Source organism: Diorhabda carinulata, chromosome 12, assembly GCF_026250575.1.
Source record: "Diorhabda carinulata isolate Delta chromosome 12, icDioCari1.1, whole genome shotgun sequence".
Lineage (NCBI taxonomy): Eukaryota > Metazoa > Arthropoda > Insecta > Coleoptera > Chrysomelidae > Diorhabda > Diorhabda carinulata.
In genome coordinates, this window is record NC_079471.1 from 1,659,450 (window position 1) to 1,673,025 (window position 13,576).

The window sequence follows — 13,576 nt, forward strand, 5'->3', positions numbered from 1 at the left end:
CAATTTCGTCGTTTTTTGGTCGCCATAATGGAAAAAGTGCCAGAAGATCTGAAAAACGGTAAGTTAGTGGTATAAATCATTGGGTTATCATCACTTCTTGGGAAATATGCCAAATTTTGAACTTTTATTAGTGAAAGAAGACTTTAGAGAGAGAAAACATCCAAAACTGGAGAGAAAAAGCAAAGCACCGAAACAAGTGGAGAGAAATTACAAGACTATGGACCTAAATTCTTATATTTCCTGAACCTCCATATAATATGAAAGTCCGGCAACGTTGCCATATGTGAGTCCATTAAGAAATTTTAATTGTTGGCCATTAAATCGGAATTTGTCCTTGCAAGGAATCAATTTTAGAACGAGGAAATAATTTTATTTTTAAATGGACTAATTTCCCAGATTTTCGGTTTTTAAAAACTGCGTTTTTTCAAAAAACGATCCGATAAGTTATAAACGAACATTTGTTTGTTTATTGGAAAAGTTTATTTTATCATATTCAACCATGAAGGTCTCAAAGTGGATCCCCACGTGATTTTTTTGCATAACAAATGAAACAACACGTTTTAATTTACATAATGATTAATTCAATTTTTAATTGCTGAAATTCGAATGAGATTTTTATATAACGAATTCGCCATTTCCTTGAATCGTATCGCGGAGATTTCCTGCAATTAAAGAAATTAACAGATGAAAAGGGCGAAAGTTTCAAGTGATTCACGTGGAAGCGATCAGAAAATGTGTTTGAACAAATTATGGGTAGCGGACGTAACTAACTAATAAATCGTCAATGTTTAAGGTTTTCTGGGTTTTTTTTATAACTTAATGAACCCAGTTACTAACCAAACAGCCAACGATAATGAATGAGACCTACACTTGCTTCTGAGTGTCGAAATGCTGTTTTTTTGTAAGAGAACACGCTTTGGGTTAACTAAATCTCGCTATTCTTCCAATAAAACCTCGTTGATTCTTATCAGTTCTCCATTATGTACCTCGGTATTGGTAGCTAGACCATCTGGAATGATTTTGAATCACACTAAATCTTGATAATGTCACTAGTCATACAACAAAACGACGCCGGAAACCCAGGACTACCAATTTTCGATAAGATTATCCGATTTTTCTAATTTTTACCAGCTTTTTGGCATTTTCGGACGGCAATTTTCATTACTAACAATCAATTTCGTCATTTTTTGGTCGGCATAATTGATCCGCTATTTTGTTTTTCGAAAAACCATTGCCTAATTCGTAATCTGTGACCCCGAAAACCCCATGTGAACAATTTTCGATTAAAACGAAGGATATTTGAAGGTTATGGTCGTCATATTGGATCCGCCATTTTATTTTTTCAAAAACCATTGCCTAATTCGTAATCTGCAACCTCGAGAACCCATGTAAACAAATTTCGATGAAAATGAAGGACTATTTCATAGTTATTGTCGCCATATTGGATCCGCCATTTTGTTTTTTATGAAAACCATATCTAATTCGTCATCAGCAACCCCAAAAACCTCATGTAAACAATTTTCGATTAAAACGAAGAATATTTGAAGGTTATGGTCGTCATATTGGATCCGCCATTTTATTTTTTCAAAAACCATTGCCTAATTCGTAATCTGCAACCTCGAGAACCCATGTAAACAATTTTCGATGAAAATGAAGAACTATTTCATAGTTATTGTCGCCATATTGGATCCGCCATTTTGTTTTTTATGAAAACCATATCTAATTCGTCATCAGCGACCCCAAAAACCTCATGTAAACAATTTTCGATGAAAACGAAGGATATTTGAAGGTTATGGTCACCATATTCGATCCGCCATTTTATTTTTTGAAAAACCATTGTCTAATTCGTAATTTACGACCCCGAGCACCCCATGTAAACAATTTTCGATGAAAACGAAGGATATTTGAAGGTTATGGTCGCCATATTGGATCCTCCATTTTATTTTTTGAAAAACCATTGTCTAATTCGTAATTTACGACCCCGAGCACCCCATGTAAACAATTTTCGATGAAAACGAAGGATATTTGAAGGTTATGGTCGCCATATTGGATCCTCCATTTTATTTTTTTAAAAACCATTGTCTAATTCGTAATTTACGACCCCGAGCACCCCATGTAAACAATTTTCGATGAAAACGAAGGATATTTGAAGGTTATGGTCGCCATATTCGATCCGCCATTTTATTTTTTGAAAAACCATTGTCTAATTCGTAATTTACGACCCCGAGCACCCCATGTAAACAATTTTCGATGAAAACGAAGGATATTTGAAGGTTATGGTCGTCATATTCGATCCGCCATTTTATTTTTTGAAAAACCATTGTCTAATTCGTAATTTACGACCCCGAGCACCCCATGTAAACAATTTTCGATGAAAACGAAGGATATTTGAAGGTTATGGTCGCCATATTCGATCCGCCATTTTATTTTTTGAAAAACCATTGTCTAATTCGTAATTTACGACCCCGAGCACCCCATGTAAACAATTTTCGATGAAAACGAAGGATATTTGAAGGTTATGGTCGCCATATTCGATCCGCCATTTTATTTTTTGAAAAACCATTGTCTAATTCGTAAATTACGACCCCGAGCACCCCATTTAAACAATTTTCGATGAAAACGAAGGATATTTGAAGGTTATGGTCGCCATATTCCATCCGCCATTTTATTTTTTGAAAAACCATTGTCTAATTCGTAATTTACGACCCCGAGCACCCCATGTAAACAATTTTCGATGAAAACGAAGGATATTTGAAGGTTATGGTCGCCATATTCGATCCGCCATTTTATTTTTTGAAAAACCATTGTCTAATTCGTAATTTACGACCCCGAGCACCCCATGTAAACAGTTTTCGATGAAAACGAAGGATATTTGAAGGTTATGGTCGCCATATTCGATCCGCCATTTTATTTTTTGAAAAACCATTGTCTAATTCGTAATTTACGACCCCGAGCACCCCATGTAAACAATTTTCGATGAAAACGAAGGATATTTGAAGGTTATGGTCGCCATATTCGATCCGCCATTTTATTTTTTGAAAAACCATTGTCTAATTCGTAATTTACGACCCCGAGCACCCCATGTAAACAATTTTCGATGAAAACGAAGGATATTTGAAGGTTATGGTCGCCATATTCGATCCGCCATTTTATTTTTTGAAAAACCATTGTCTAATTCGTAATTTACGACCCCGAGCACCCCATGTAAACAATTTTCGATGAAAACGAAGGATATTTGAAGGTTATGGTCGCCATATTCGATCCGCCATTTTATTTTTTGAAAAACCATTGTCTAATTCGTAATTTACGACCCCGAGCACCCCATGTAAACAATTTTCGATGAAAACGAAGGATATTTGAAGGTTATGGTCGCCATATTCGATCCGCCATTTTATTTTTTGAAAAACCATTGTCTAATTCGTAATTTACGACCCCGAGCACCCCATGTAAACAATTTTCGATGAAAACGAAGGATATTTGAAGGTTATGGTCGCCATATTGGATCCTCCATTTTATTTTTTGAAAAACCATTGTCTAATTCGTAATTTACGACCCCGAGCACCCCATGTAAACAATTTTCGATGAAAACGAAGGATATTTGAAGGTTATGGTCGCCATATTGGATCCTCCATTTTATTTTTTATGAAAACCATTGCTTAATTCGTCATCAGCGATCCCGAGAACCACATGGAAACAATTTTAGATGAAAACTAATGACAATTTCATGATTATGGTCGCCATATTGGATCCGCCATTTTATCTATCAATTTCCAATAAGATTATTTGTTTTTTTTTAAAGTTTGCCCAGCTTTTTGTCATTTTCGCCCACTGTCCAGCCCTTTAAGGGTTATTCCTTCCAAAACCTTACCTCGCTATCAAGTTTATTTCGTCTTCTTTCCAAATCTGAGTTGCAAGAATATTTAGACCTTCCCTGGTAGTATCATTCGATCGGCGACTGTGTCGATCTTTCTAAACATGTCACTCAATTCGTTGAATATTTATTTTATTAATTATTCTCAACATGCTTTCTAGTGTAATCTACTGAAGACTTTTGACAGTAGTTCGTTATGACCCACAACTAAGTAATAAACACGTGTTTACAAAGAATATGCAAATAATGGAAAACAGAAAGTTAATAAGTGCAAATTTTTATATTAAATATATAAATAATTATGAGTTTGATGATTAATTTTGTACGTTGGATAATTTACGACCGTCAGACTAACACCTAATTACAAAATGATTGATGCATGTATTTAAAAAAATATTTTCCTTATTAAATCTTCTCGATTTCAGGTCTCTCTTTAGAGAAAATTAGTTTCAAAAGGTGAAAAATTTACATTTCGGTCTTTATCAAAATATGATTTGACATTGGGTCCGTTCTAAATGGATTAAACCGGCAAAAAAATCGAATACAGATACATAAACTTATTTATATACCAAAAATAGATTTCTAATAAGTTCTAGAACAAAAATAACCAAAAGAAATGAAAAAATAAACTCCTAGGGATCATTTAAACAAACCGCCTGCTATAATAAAAGGGAACATCAAAGGCGCGTCCGCCAGTTATAAAAACAGATGAAAGGCGCCGCGCGAATTCGCCGAATTATTAAAATTCCATAGTAGCCTCACAGGACCGGCCTTTTGCGCGCGTTAGAATCATTTTTTCCATTCCGATTGAGGTACCTTCAAAATATGTGATTTCTAAATCCTCAACCTAACATAAACTTATTTATATACCAAAAATAGATTTCTAAATAGTTCTAGAACAAAAATAACCAAAAGAAATGAATAAATAAACTCCTAGGAATCATTTAAACAAACCGCCTGCTATAATAAAAGGGAACATCAAAGGCGCGTCCGCCAGTTATAAAAACAGATGAAAGGCGCCGCGCGAATTCGCCGAATTATTAAAATTCCATAGTAGCCTCACAGGACCGGCCTTTTGCACGCGTTAGAATCATTTATTCCATTCCGATTGAGGTACCTTCAAAATATGTGATTTCTAAATCCTCAACTTAACATAAACTTATATATATATACACCAAAAATAGATTTCTAAAAAGTTCTAGAACAAAAATAACCAAAAGAAATGAAAAAATAAACTCCTAGGGATCATTCAAACAAACCGCCTGCTATAATAAAAGGGAACATCAAAGGCGCGTCCGCCAGTTATGAAAACAGATGAAAGGCGCCGCGCGAATTCGCCGAATTATTAAAATTCCATAGTAGCCGGACAGGACCGGCCTTTTGCACGCGTTAGAATCATTTTTTCCATTCCGATTGAGGTACCTTCAAAATATGTGATTTCTAAATCCTCAACTTAACATAAACTTATATATATATACACCAAAAATAGATTTCTAAAAAGTTCTAGAACAAAAATAACCAAAAGAAATGAAAAAATAAACTCTTAGGGATCATTTAAACAAACCGCCTGCTATAATAAAAGGGAACATCAAAGGCGCGTCCGATAGTTATAAAAACAGATGAAAGGCGCCGCGCGAATTCGCCGAATTATTAAAATTCCATAGTAGCCGGACAGGACCGGCCTTTTGCACGCGTTAGAATCATTTTTTCCATTCCGATTGAGGTACCTTCAAAATATGTGATTTCTAAATCCTCAACCTAACAAACTTATTTATATACCAAAAATAGATTTCTAAATAGTTCTAGAACAAAAATAACCAAAAGAAATGAATAAATAAACTCTTAGGGATCATTTAAACAAACCGCCTGCTATAATAAAAGGGAACATCAAAGGCGCGTCCGATAGTTATAAAAACAGATGAAAGGCGCCGCGCGAATTCGCCGAATTATTAAAATTCCATAGTAGCCGGACAGGACCGGCCTAGGGAACCAACAATATTTTTTATTACTACACTTTTGCACGCGTTAGAATCATTTTTTCCATTCCGATTGAGGTACCTCCAAAATATGTGATATTTTTGTTTTTTCGGTGTAAATTATGATAACTAGACAATCAATTTTCAATTACTACAATTATTTTTTATTCAACAAAATTATTTTCATTACGAGGGTAGATACTTAAGTTTTGAGATATGGCACAACTGTCACCTGTCAATTGTGACGTCGCCGAGTTGAAACTGACGTTGCAATATGGTCATGTGACATATCGGTGAGTTTATCCACCCTCGTATTTATCTATTAAAAATTTTGAGGTGCAACAAATTATTGTTTCCCTTGACACTCACACAAAAGTACCTTGACTTTACTATGAAGTTAATATTTTTATATTTCTTTACCTCGTCCTCGTTTAATGTCAAGTTTACGTAAATTTAGTTCAGTTAAATATTTAATTCGATATTATTGTTAAAAAAATGTCAACAATCGAATCATCACGGATATTTTTAATAATATTTTGTTAGCAAGTTTTTTTTTGGATAAAATAAAAAACAAAATCCATGTAAATTAGTCCAACTTTAATATCTATACTTTTTATCGTATTATACAGGGTGTTGTTCATAATTCACTACGTATCAGGTGTAATTTTCTAATTTTTTTGTCCGGCTTAAATAAATTTGGTAAATTTGCAAATTACATCATTTATTATCTAATTTAAACCGTGTTTGAAGACGCCATTTTGATTAATATTTGTTTGACAGCTCTAAATAGTAATTTCAGTTAATTTGTAAACATCTTTATGTGATAAAATACTTTTATTCGAAAGCCATAAAAACTGGAGTAGCTCCATCGTTATCAACGGTAAAATATTGGGTAGCAAAGTTTCGACGAGACCGTACGATCTGCGAAGACCAGCAGCGCAGAGTGGTCGACCATACCATGGTTAAAAATGGAAAAACTACAACGTTTAAGCGCAGAAATCAAGCAAAAATTGGTTGAGAATAAAATGTTGTTTCACACATCCGTTGTTGCAATGTCCGAAATTGATTTGGATTGCTACTTCATGCACCCTATTCGCCCGATTTAACCCCCTCGGATTATTTTCTGTTCCCAGAGTTGAAAAACGATTCTTATTATAATTTCTGTGTTTCCTTTGTTGCGCCAGGGTAAAATTATCCGGATTAAAATGATACCAAAGTTGACGTGTGTTATTTTCAGGAGTGTTCACGAAAAATCGGATAATGACGTACAAGGGGCAGGCGGCGGCGGCGGCGGAACGAATGGTACATATACCTACTATGATAATCCGGCTCTTAATGCTTCACTTGATTCCCTCAATTTTAATGGAGACAGAAATGATTCAGCATATTTAGGAAGTAATGACTTTATTGGTGAGTTTAGGAATCAATTAAAATTAAAAACAAAACATAATTGATTTATAAAAAGTTGCGGAATCGATGGTTTTTTTTTATTGTCTTTTGTAAAAAATAAATGTGAAAACCTTGGTACGTTTTTCGCGGTATTTTTATCGATAGTCATCGTCAGTTTTCATTATAAACACTTTTTGATGTAATCCCAGTAATTGTATTAGTTTTTAGTCCGGGAAAGTGAAAATTGGTAATAAATTTGAAAATGTATGCGGATGAGAGTCAATTTTGGCGTTTGATTGCCACATTCCCACAATAATAACGTTCATAAATTAGTTGGCGACGTTTCCGTTCCAATTTATTCGTGTATAATTGAATTTTTTTTGGATTTAGTTTTAGATAATACGAAGAAAACATCGACGGTGACAAAATCAGTCAAATCTGCTATACCATGGACTCGGAAACAGTTGAAAAAAACATGTTCGAAGAAAAAACTTTACAAGAGGCTACCGTTTCTTACGTGGTTGCCAAATTATAACGCTGAATGTGCTGTGGGTGATTTGGTGGCTGGAATTACCGTTGGTTTGACTGTGATACCCCAAGCATTAGCGTATTCAAATATAGCAGGTAAATTGAAAAAAATATATATACGTGTCCAAGTCCCCGTCCCATAAGAAGCAACTTTTGAACCATTTCCATGTCATTTTGACAGGATCTCATCGTATTTCGTGTATTTCTAGTTAAGTTAACTTAACTTACTTAACTAAGTTAAGTAAACTTAAGCTCTGGTGGCTGGTTGTGATTATTTGCTGGTCATAAGTGTTTATTTCCATGCCACTGTTATATGAGACAAATTTGACGGTTTGATTTTAAAAGAAACAGGTTCTGAAGAGAAAATAACGGTTTTATATTGAAAGAAACCGGTTCTATCGCGAAAATAACGGTTTATTTTTTAAAAAACAGGTTCTAAAGAGAAAATAACAGTTTTCTATTGAAAGAAACCGGTTCTAACGCGAAAATAACGGTTTATTTTTTAAAAAACAGGTTCTAAAGAGAAAATAACGGTTTTATATTGAAAGAAACCGGTTCTATCGCGAAAATAACGGTTTATTTTTTAAAAAACAGGTTCTAAAGAGAAAATAACGGTTTGTTTTTAAAGGAAACGGGTTCTATAGAGAAAATAGCGGTTTGTTTTAAAAAAAAACAGGTTCTAAAGAGAAAATAACGGTTTTCTATTGAAAGAAACCGGTTCTATCGCGAAAATAACGGTTTATTTTTTAAAAAACAGGTTCTAAAGAAAAAATAACGGTTTGTTTTTAAAGGAAACGGGTTCTATAGAGAAAATAGCGGTTTGTTTTTAAAAGAAACAGGTTCTAAAGAGAAAATAACGGTTTTCTATTGAAAGAAACCGATTCTAACGCGAAAATAACGGTTTATTTTTTAAAAAACAGGTTCTAAAGAGAAAATGACGGTTTGTTTTTAAAGGAAACGGGTTCTATAGAGAAAATAGCGGTTTGTTTTTAAAAGAAACAGGTTCTAAAGAGAAAATAACGGTTTTCTATTGAAAGAAACCGGTTCTAACGCGAAAATAACGGTTTATTTTTTAAAAAACAGGTTCTAAAGAGAAAATAACGGTTTGTTTTTAAAGGAAACGGGTTCTATAGAGAAAATAACGGTTTGTTTTTAAAAGAAACAGGTTCTAAAGAGAAAATAACGGTTTTCTATTGAAAGAAACCGGTTCTAACGCGAAAATAACGGTTTATTTTTTAAAAAACAGGTTCTAAAGAGAAAATAACGGTTTTATATTGAAAGAAACTGGTTCTAACGCGAAAATAACGGTTTATTTTTTAAAAAACAGGTTCTAAAGAGAAAATAACGGTTTGTTTTTAAAGGAAACGGGTTCTATAGAGAAAATAGCGGTTTGTTTTTAAAAGAAACAGGTTCTAAAGAGAAAATAACGGGTTTCTATTGAAAGAAACCGATTCTAACGCGAAAATAACGGTTTATTTTTTAAAAAACAGGTTCTAAAGAGAAAATGACGGTTTGTTTTTAAAGGAAACGGGTTCTATAGAGAAAATAGCGGTTTGTTTTTAAAAGAAACAGGTTCTAAAGAGAAAATAACGGTTTTCTATTGAAAGAAACCGGTTCTAACGCGAAAATAACGGTTTATTTTTTAAAAAACAGGTTCTAAAGAGAAAATAACGGTTTGTTTTTAAAGGAAACGGGTTCTATAGAGAAAATAACGGTTTGTTTTTAAAAGAAACAGGTTCTAAAGAGAAAATAACGGTTTTCTATTGAAAGAAACCGGTTCTAACGCGAAAATAACGGTTTATTTTTTAAAAAACAGGTTCTAAAGAGAAAATAACGGTTTTATATTGAAAGAAACTGGTTCTAACGCGAAAATAACGGTTTATTTTTTAAAAAACAGGTTCTAAAGAGAAAATAACGGTTTGTTTTTAAAGGAAACGGGTTCTATAGAGAAAATAGCGGTTTGTTTTTAAAAGAAACAGGTTCTAAAGAGAAAATAACGGGTTTCTATTGAAAGAAACCGATTCTAACGCGAAAATAACGGTTTATTTTTTAAAAAACAGGTTCTAAAGAGAAAATGACGGTTTGTTTTTAAAGGAAACGGGTTCTATAGAGAAAATAGCGGTTTGTTTTTAAAAGAAACAGGTTCTAAAGAGAAAATAACGGTTTTCTATTGAAAGAAACCGGTTCTAACGCGAAAATAACGGTTTATTTTTTAAAAAACAGGTTCTAAAGAGAAATTAACGGTTTTCTATTGAAAGAAACTGGTTCTAACGCGAAAATAACGGTTTATTTTTTAAAAAACAGGTTCTAAAGAGAAAATAACGGTTTGTTTTTAAAGGAAACATGTTCTGAAGAGAAAATAACGGTTTGTTTTTAAAAGAAACAGGTTCTGAAGAGAAAATAACGGTTTGTTTTTAAAGGAAACAGGTTCTAAAGAGAAAATCACGGTTTTTTTTAAAGAAACAGGTTCTAAAGAGAAAATAACGGTTTATTTTTCAAAAAAACAGTTTCTTAGAACAAATACCGTTTTGGTTTTATAAAAAAATAATTTTTTGAACACAGAAAAATACACAGTTTATACAAAAATAACAGTTTGTTTTTGCGAAATAATTTTTTTATATTCTATATTATATACGACTACTTATTTTTTCAGGATTGTCAACTGTCTATGGTCTTTACAGCTCATTTTTGGGACCAATTGTATATATATTATTAGGCAGCTGTAAAGATGTTCCCGTAGGACCTTCGGCCATATCGGCGTTAATGACGTATCAAGCTATTCAAGGTTTAGGACCGGAATATGCCATATTACTCACTTTTTTGACAGGTTTGGTACTACTATTGATGGGACTATTAGGTTTAGGTAAGTCATTTTCACATAACTGAATCATTTCCCATAAAATCTCTAATCGCATGTACAAGATTGCACCCCATAAATTCAAAAAAAAAACTTCAAGTTGGTAACACTTAGTATCGCGCGTTGTATTGCAACGTTGCCGTTCCGCGGAACGGATACGACGAACATGATTCATATCTTATATTGGCTCATATTTTTTGCAGGTTTTCTCATAGATTTCGTATCAGGACCAGTTTCCTCTGGTTTTATTTCTGCCGTCGCTCTAATTATCGTTACTTCTCAAGTGAAAGACGTGCTTGGCATCAACGCGAGCGGTAGTACGTTCGTAGAAACGTGGATAAGTATTTTTAACGACATTCACAATACCCAGGGTTGGGACACCATGTTGGGGATAGTTTGTATAGCAGTTCTCCTTATATTAAGGGTGAGTTTCGATATTTATTCGATTTTCTTTCGACGTCTTTGCCGCGAGCGTTAAGTGTAAACATAACCTCAATTCGGCAAGCAACATAAAATTTATTGTAATGGAATTATTTCGAAAAAATATTTCTTTCTTACACCACGGTATAAATAACAATAAGCGGTATACCTCACGGACAATTTTATGACTAGCTTTCGAGTCACGCGCCATTCCGGGAAAAAATGCATGACCGGCTTGAGTATTATTACGATTTCCGATTCGAAACGAAAACTGAATCTAATTTAGAAAATTACCAATTTAATAAATTGACTTTTACATGAATCGTTTCATTATAAATTAATTGGTGAATGTTTGGAACTGGAGTCTGCCCTATTTTTGGTCATAAAAAAACGAAAAATTAATATTTCCAATAATTTTTTTCATTCTGTTAATTTTTTTTTTCGGCGAAATCGATATAAAAATGAGATCCAAGTTTTTAATTCAATCATTCAGTCATTTTAAGCAAATTTTAGTTTAGCTTTTTCTTTTATTATTTAAAAAATAGTACAACGTATTTTTTAAACATACCTCGTACTAAATTTCAGATTTTTGATGTTAATATTAAAATCTGTACGTTTTAATCATTTTTATCTCAAAATACGTTTTCACTTTTTCGTTTTTGGTCATATTTAACAAAATTGAAATAAAAAAATTCGAAAAATAAATCCGCACGCCTATGGTAACCAGTTTTTAATTCAATCATTGTGAAACTAATGACAGTCATTTTAAGCAAATTGTAGTTTAGCTTTTTCTTTTATTATTTAAAAAATAGTACAACGTAGTTTTTAAACATACCTCGTATTAAATTTCAGATTTTTTATCATAATATTAAAATCTGTACGTTTTAATCATTTTTATCTCAAAATACGTTTTCACTTTTAACAAAATTGAAATAAAAAAGTTCGAAAAATAAATCCGCACGCCTATGGTAACCAGTTTCAATGGCGTCCTTTAATGGCTGCGCAAAGAAATGCGGCAACCGTTTCCGTTTCGACCATAGACGATGATAAATTTGAACAACGTTGCCAGACTTCGGAATTATGATTGGAATTCAAGGGAATAGTTTTCTTTGGCACTAAGTAGTTGATTTAAAAGTTCAAGATGGCGGTTTAAATACGATCATTTCGGAAATTTGAAACGTTTATACCTAAAAATGTTTTTGTTAATTCCACGCATTGATCGATGAATTTTTTTCGTAGATAATCGGTACAATGAAAATTGGAAGTTCGCGGGAAGACGAAGCACCGAGCGCTTTCGAAAACTTTGTAAATAAATCTCTATGGTTAATAAGTACAGCTAGAAACGCCATTCTAGTCATAGTGTGCGGTTTCATCGGGTATATATTCTGTCTAAACGGGGATCCGCCATTTAAAGTGATAGGACCCGTTCCTCAAGGACTACCAGCATTAAAATTACCTCCCTTTAGTTACTACAAAGATAATAATGGAACAGTAACTAGTCACACGTTACCTGAAATGATCTCGACTATGGGTAGCGCTATAATCGTGGTTCCATTGATACTTATTTTGGAAAACATATCCGTCTGTAAGGCTTTCGGTAAGTAGCAATAATTTTCATTTTATAATTACAGTGTTGCCAGCATTTAATAAAATTATTTAGTATAATTTGTTTCGTTGTATATGTAAATTTTTATAGCGTCGCCATAAATAATAATTGGTTTCCCCCACTTCTCTTAAATGGATTTGTCCTTGTTCCAGTGCTGCCAACTCTTTGTTATTTCCTTATATTTAGGGAAAAATATGTAAACGGGAAATAAAAAGGAGCAGTCATTTCGAGAATAATTTTTATGAACAAATGATTTATTTGTAAACCAGTTTCGTGAGCAGCTAACCCTATAAGTCAAATTTCCAGATTTAAATATCTAGCGCCCCGTATAAATAGATATTTAACAGTATTAAAATGGTGAATAAGATATCGTAACATATGCTTCGAAAAAAATTGTTATTTTCGTCAGTGATAAAGCAAATTGCTGTCAATTCAAAAGCATTCTCCAATAGAATTTCACAGTTAGTTGAACCTTATAATAATATACATTATACTGTTTATATCAAACTAGTTATGTATTATATAACCAAGACATTCACTAATCAATTGAAAAAAGTATTATACGAGTATAAAAGTTACTTCAATTCAACTATTAACATCTGGCGAATTCCTTTACTTATTAACTAGACAGGTACGTAGTTAGGAGAGAAATTGTGAAGCGTTTTTTTGTATTCGTTAAATTATACTATTTTTTTTATAATGTGACAACACTGGATGAGAACAGAATTCGGAGTTCCTCTGTGCGTTGTTGTCAGAAATAAAAATTCACTTCAATATCAATTATTACTGATTTTTATTATATTTTGGAGTTTTTTAAAGCAAAATTTTATATCAAATAAATTCCTATTGTCCAACCTCTCGTGTTTTGTTCGATATTTCGATAATTTTATTAACAAATTCCAATTTTGATACTCTATTATGATCAGTTG

At 32.9% G+C, this 13,576-nt stretch overlaps 2 protein-coding genes across 2 annotated transcripts in view; one reads left to right on the forward strand and one right to left on the reverse strand.

Moving 5' to 3' along the window:
* Positions 1–13,576, reverse strand: part of LOC130899900 (cytochrome P450 9e2-like) — a 32,872-nt gene that overhangs the window by 18,400 nt on the left and 896 nt on the right. The gene's annotated exons all lie outside the window — the stretch shown is intronic.
* LOC130899899 (sodium-independent sulfate anion transporter) overlaps positions 1–13,576 on the forward strand; it is a 38,036-nt gene that overhangs the window by 16,242 nt on the left and 8,218 nt on the right. The window contains exons 3-7 of the mRNA XM_057810075.1: positions 7,085–7,257; positions 7,627–7,860; positions 10,418–10,627; positions 10,825–11,045; positions 12,281–12,638. Coding sequence (XP_057666058.1) covers positions 7,085–7,257; positions 7,627–7,860; positions 10,418–10,627; positions 10,825–11,045; positions 12,281–12,638 — 1,196 coding nt within the window. The remainder of the gene's footprint in view (positions 1–7,084; positions 7,258–7,626; positions 7,861–10,417; positions 10,628–10,824; positions 11,046–12,280; positions 12,639–13,576) is intronic.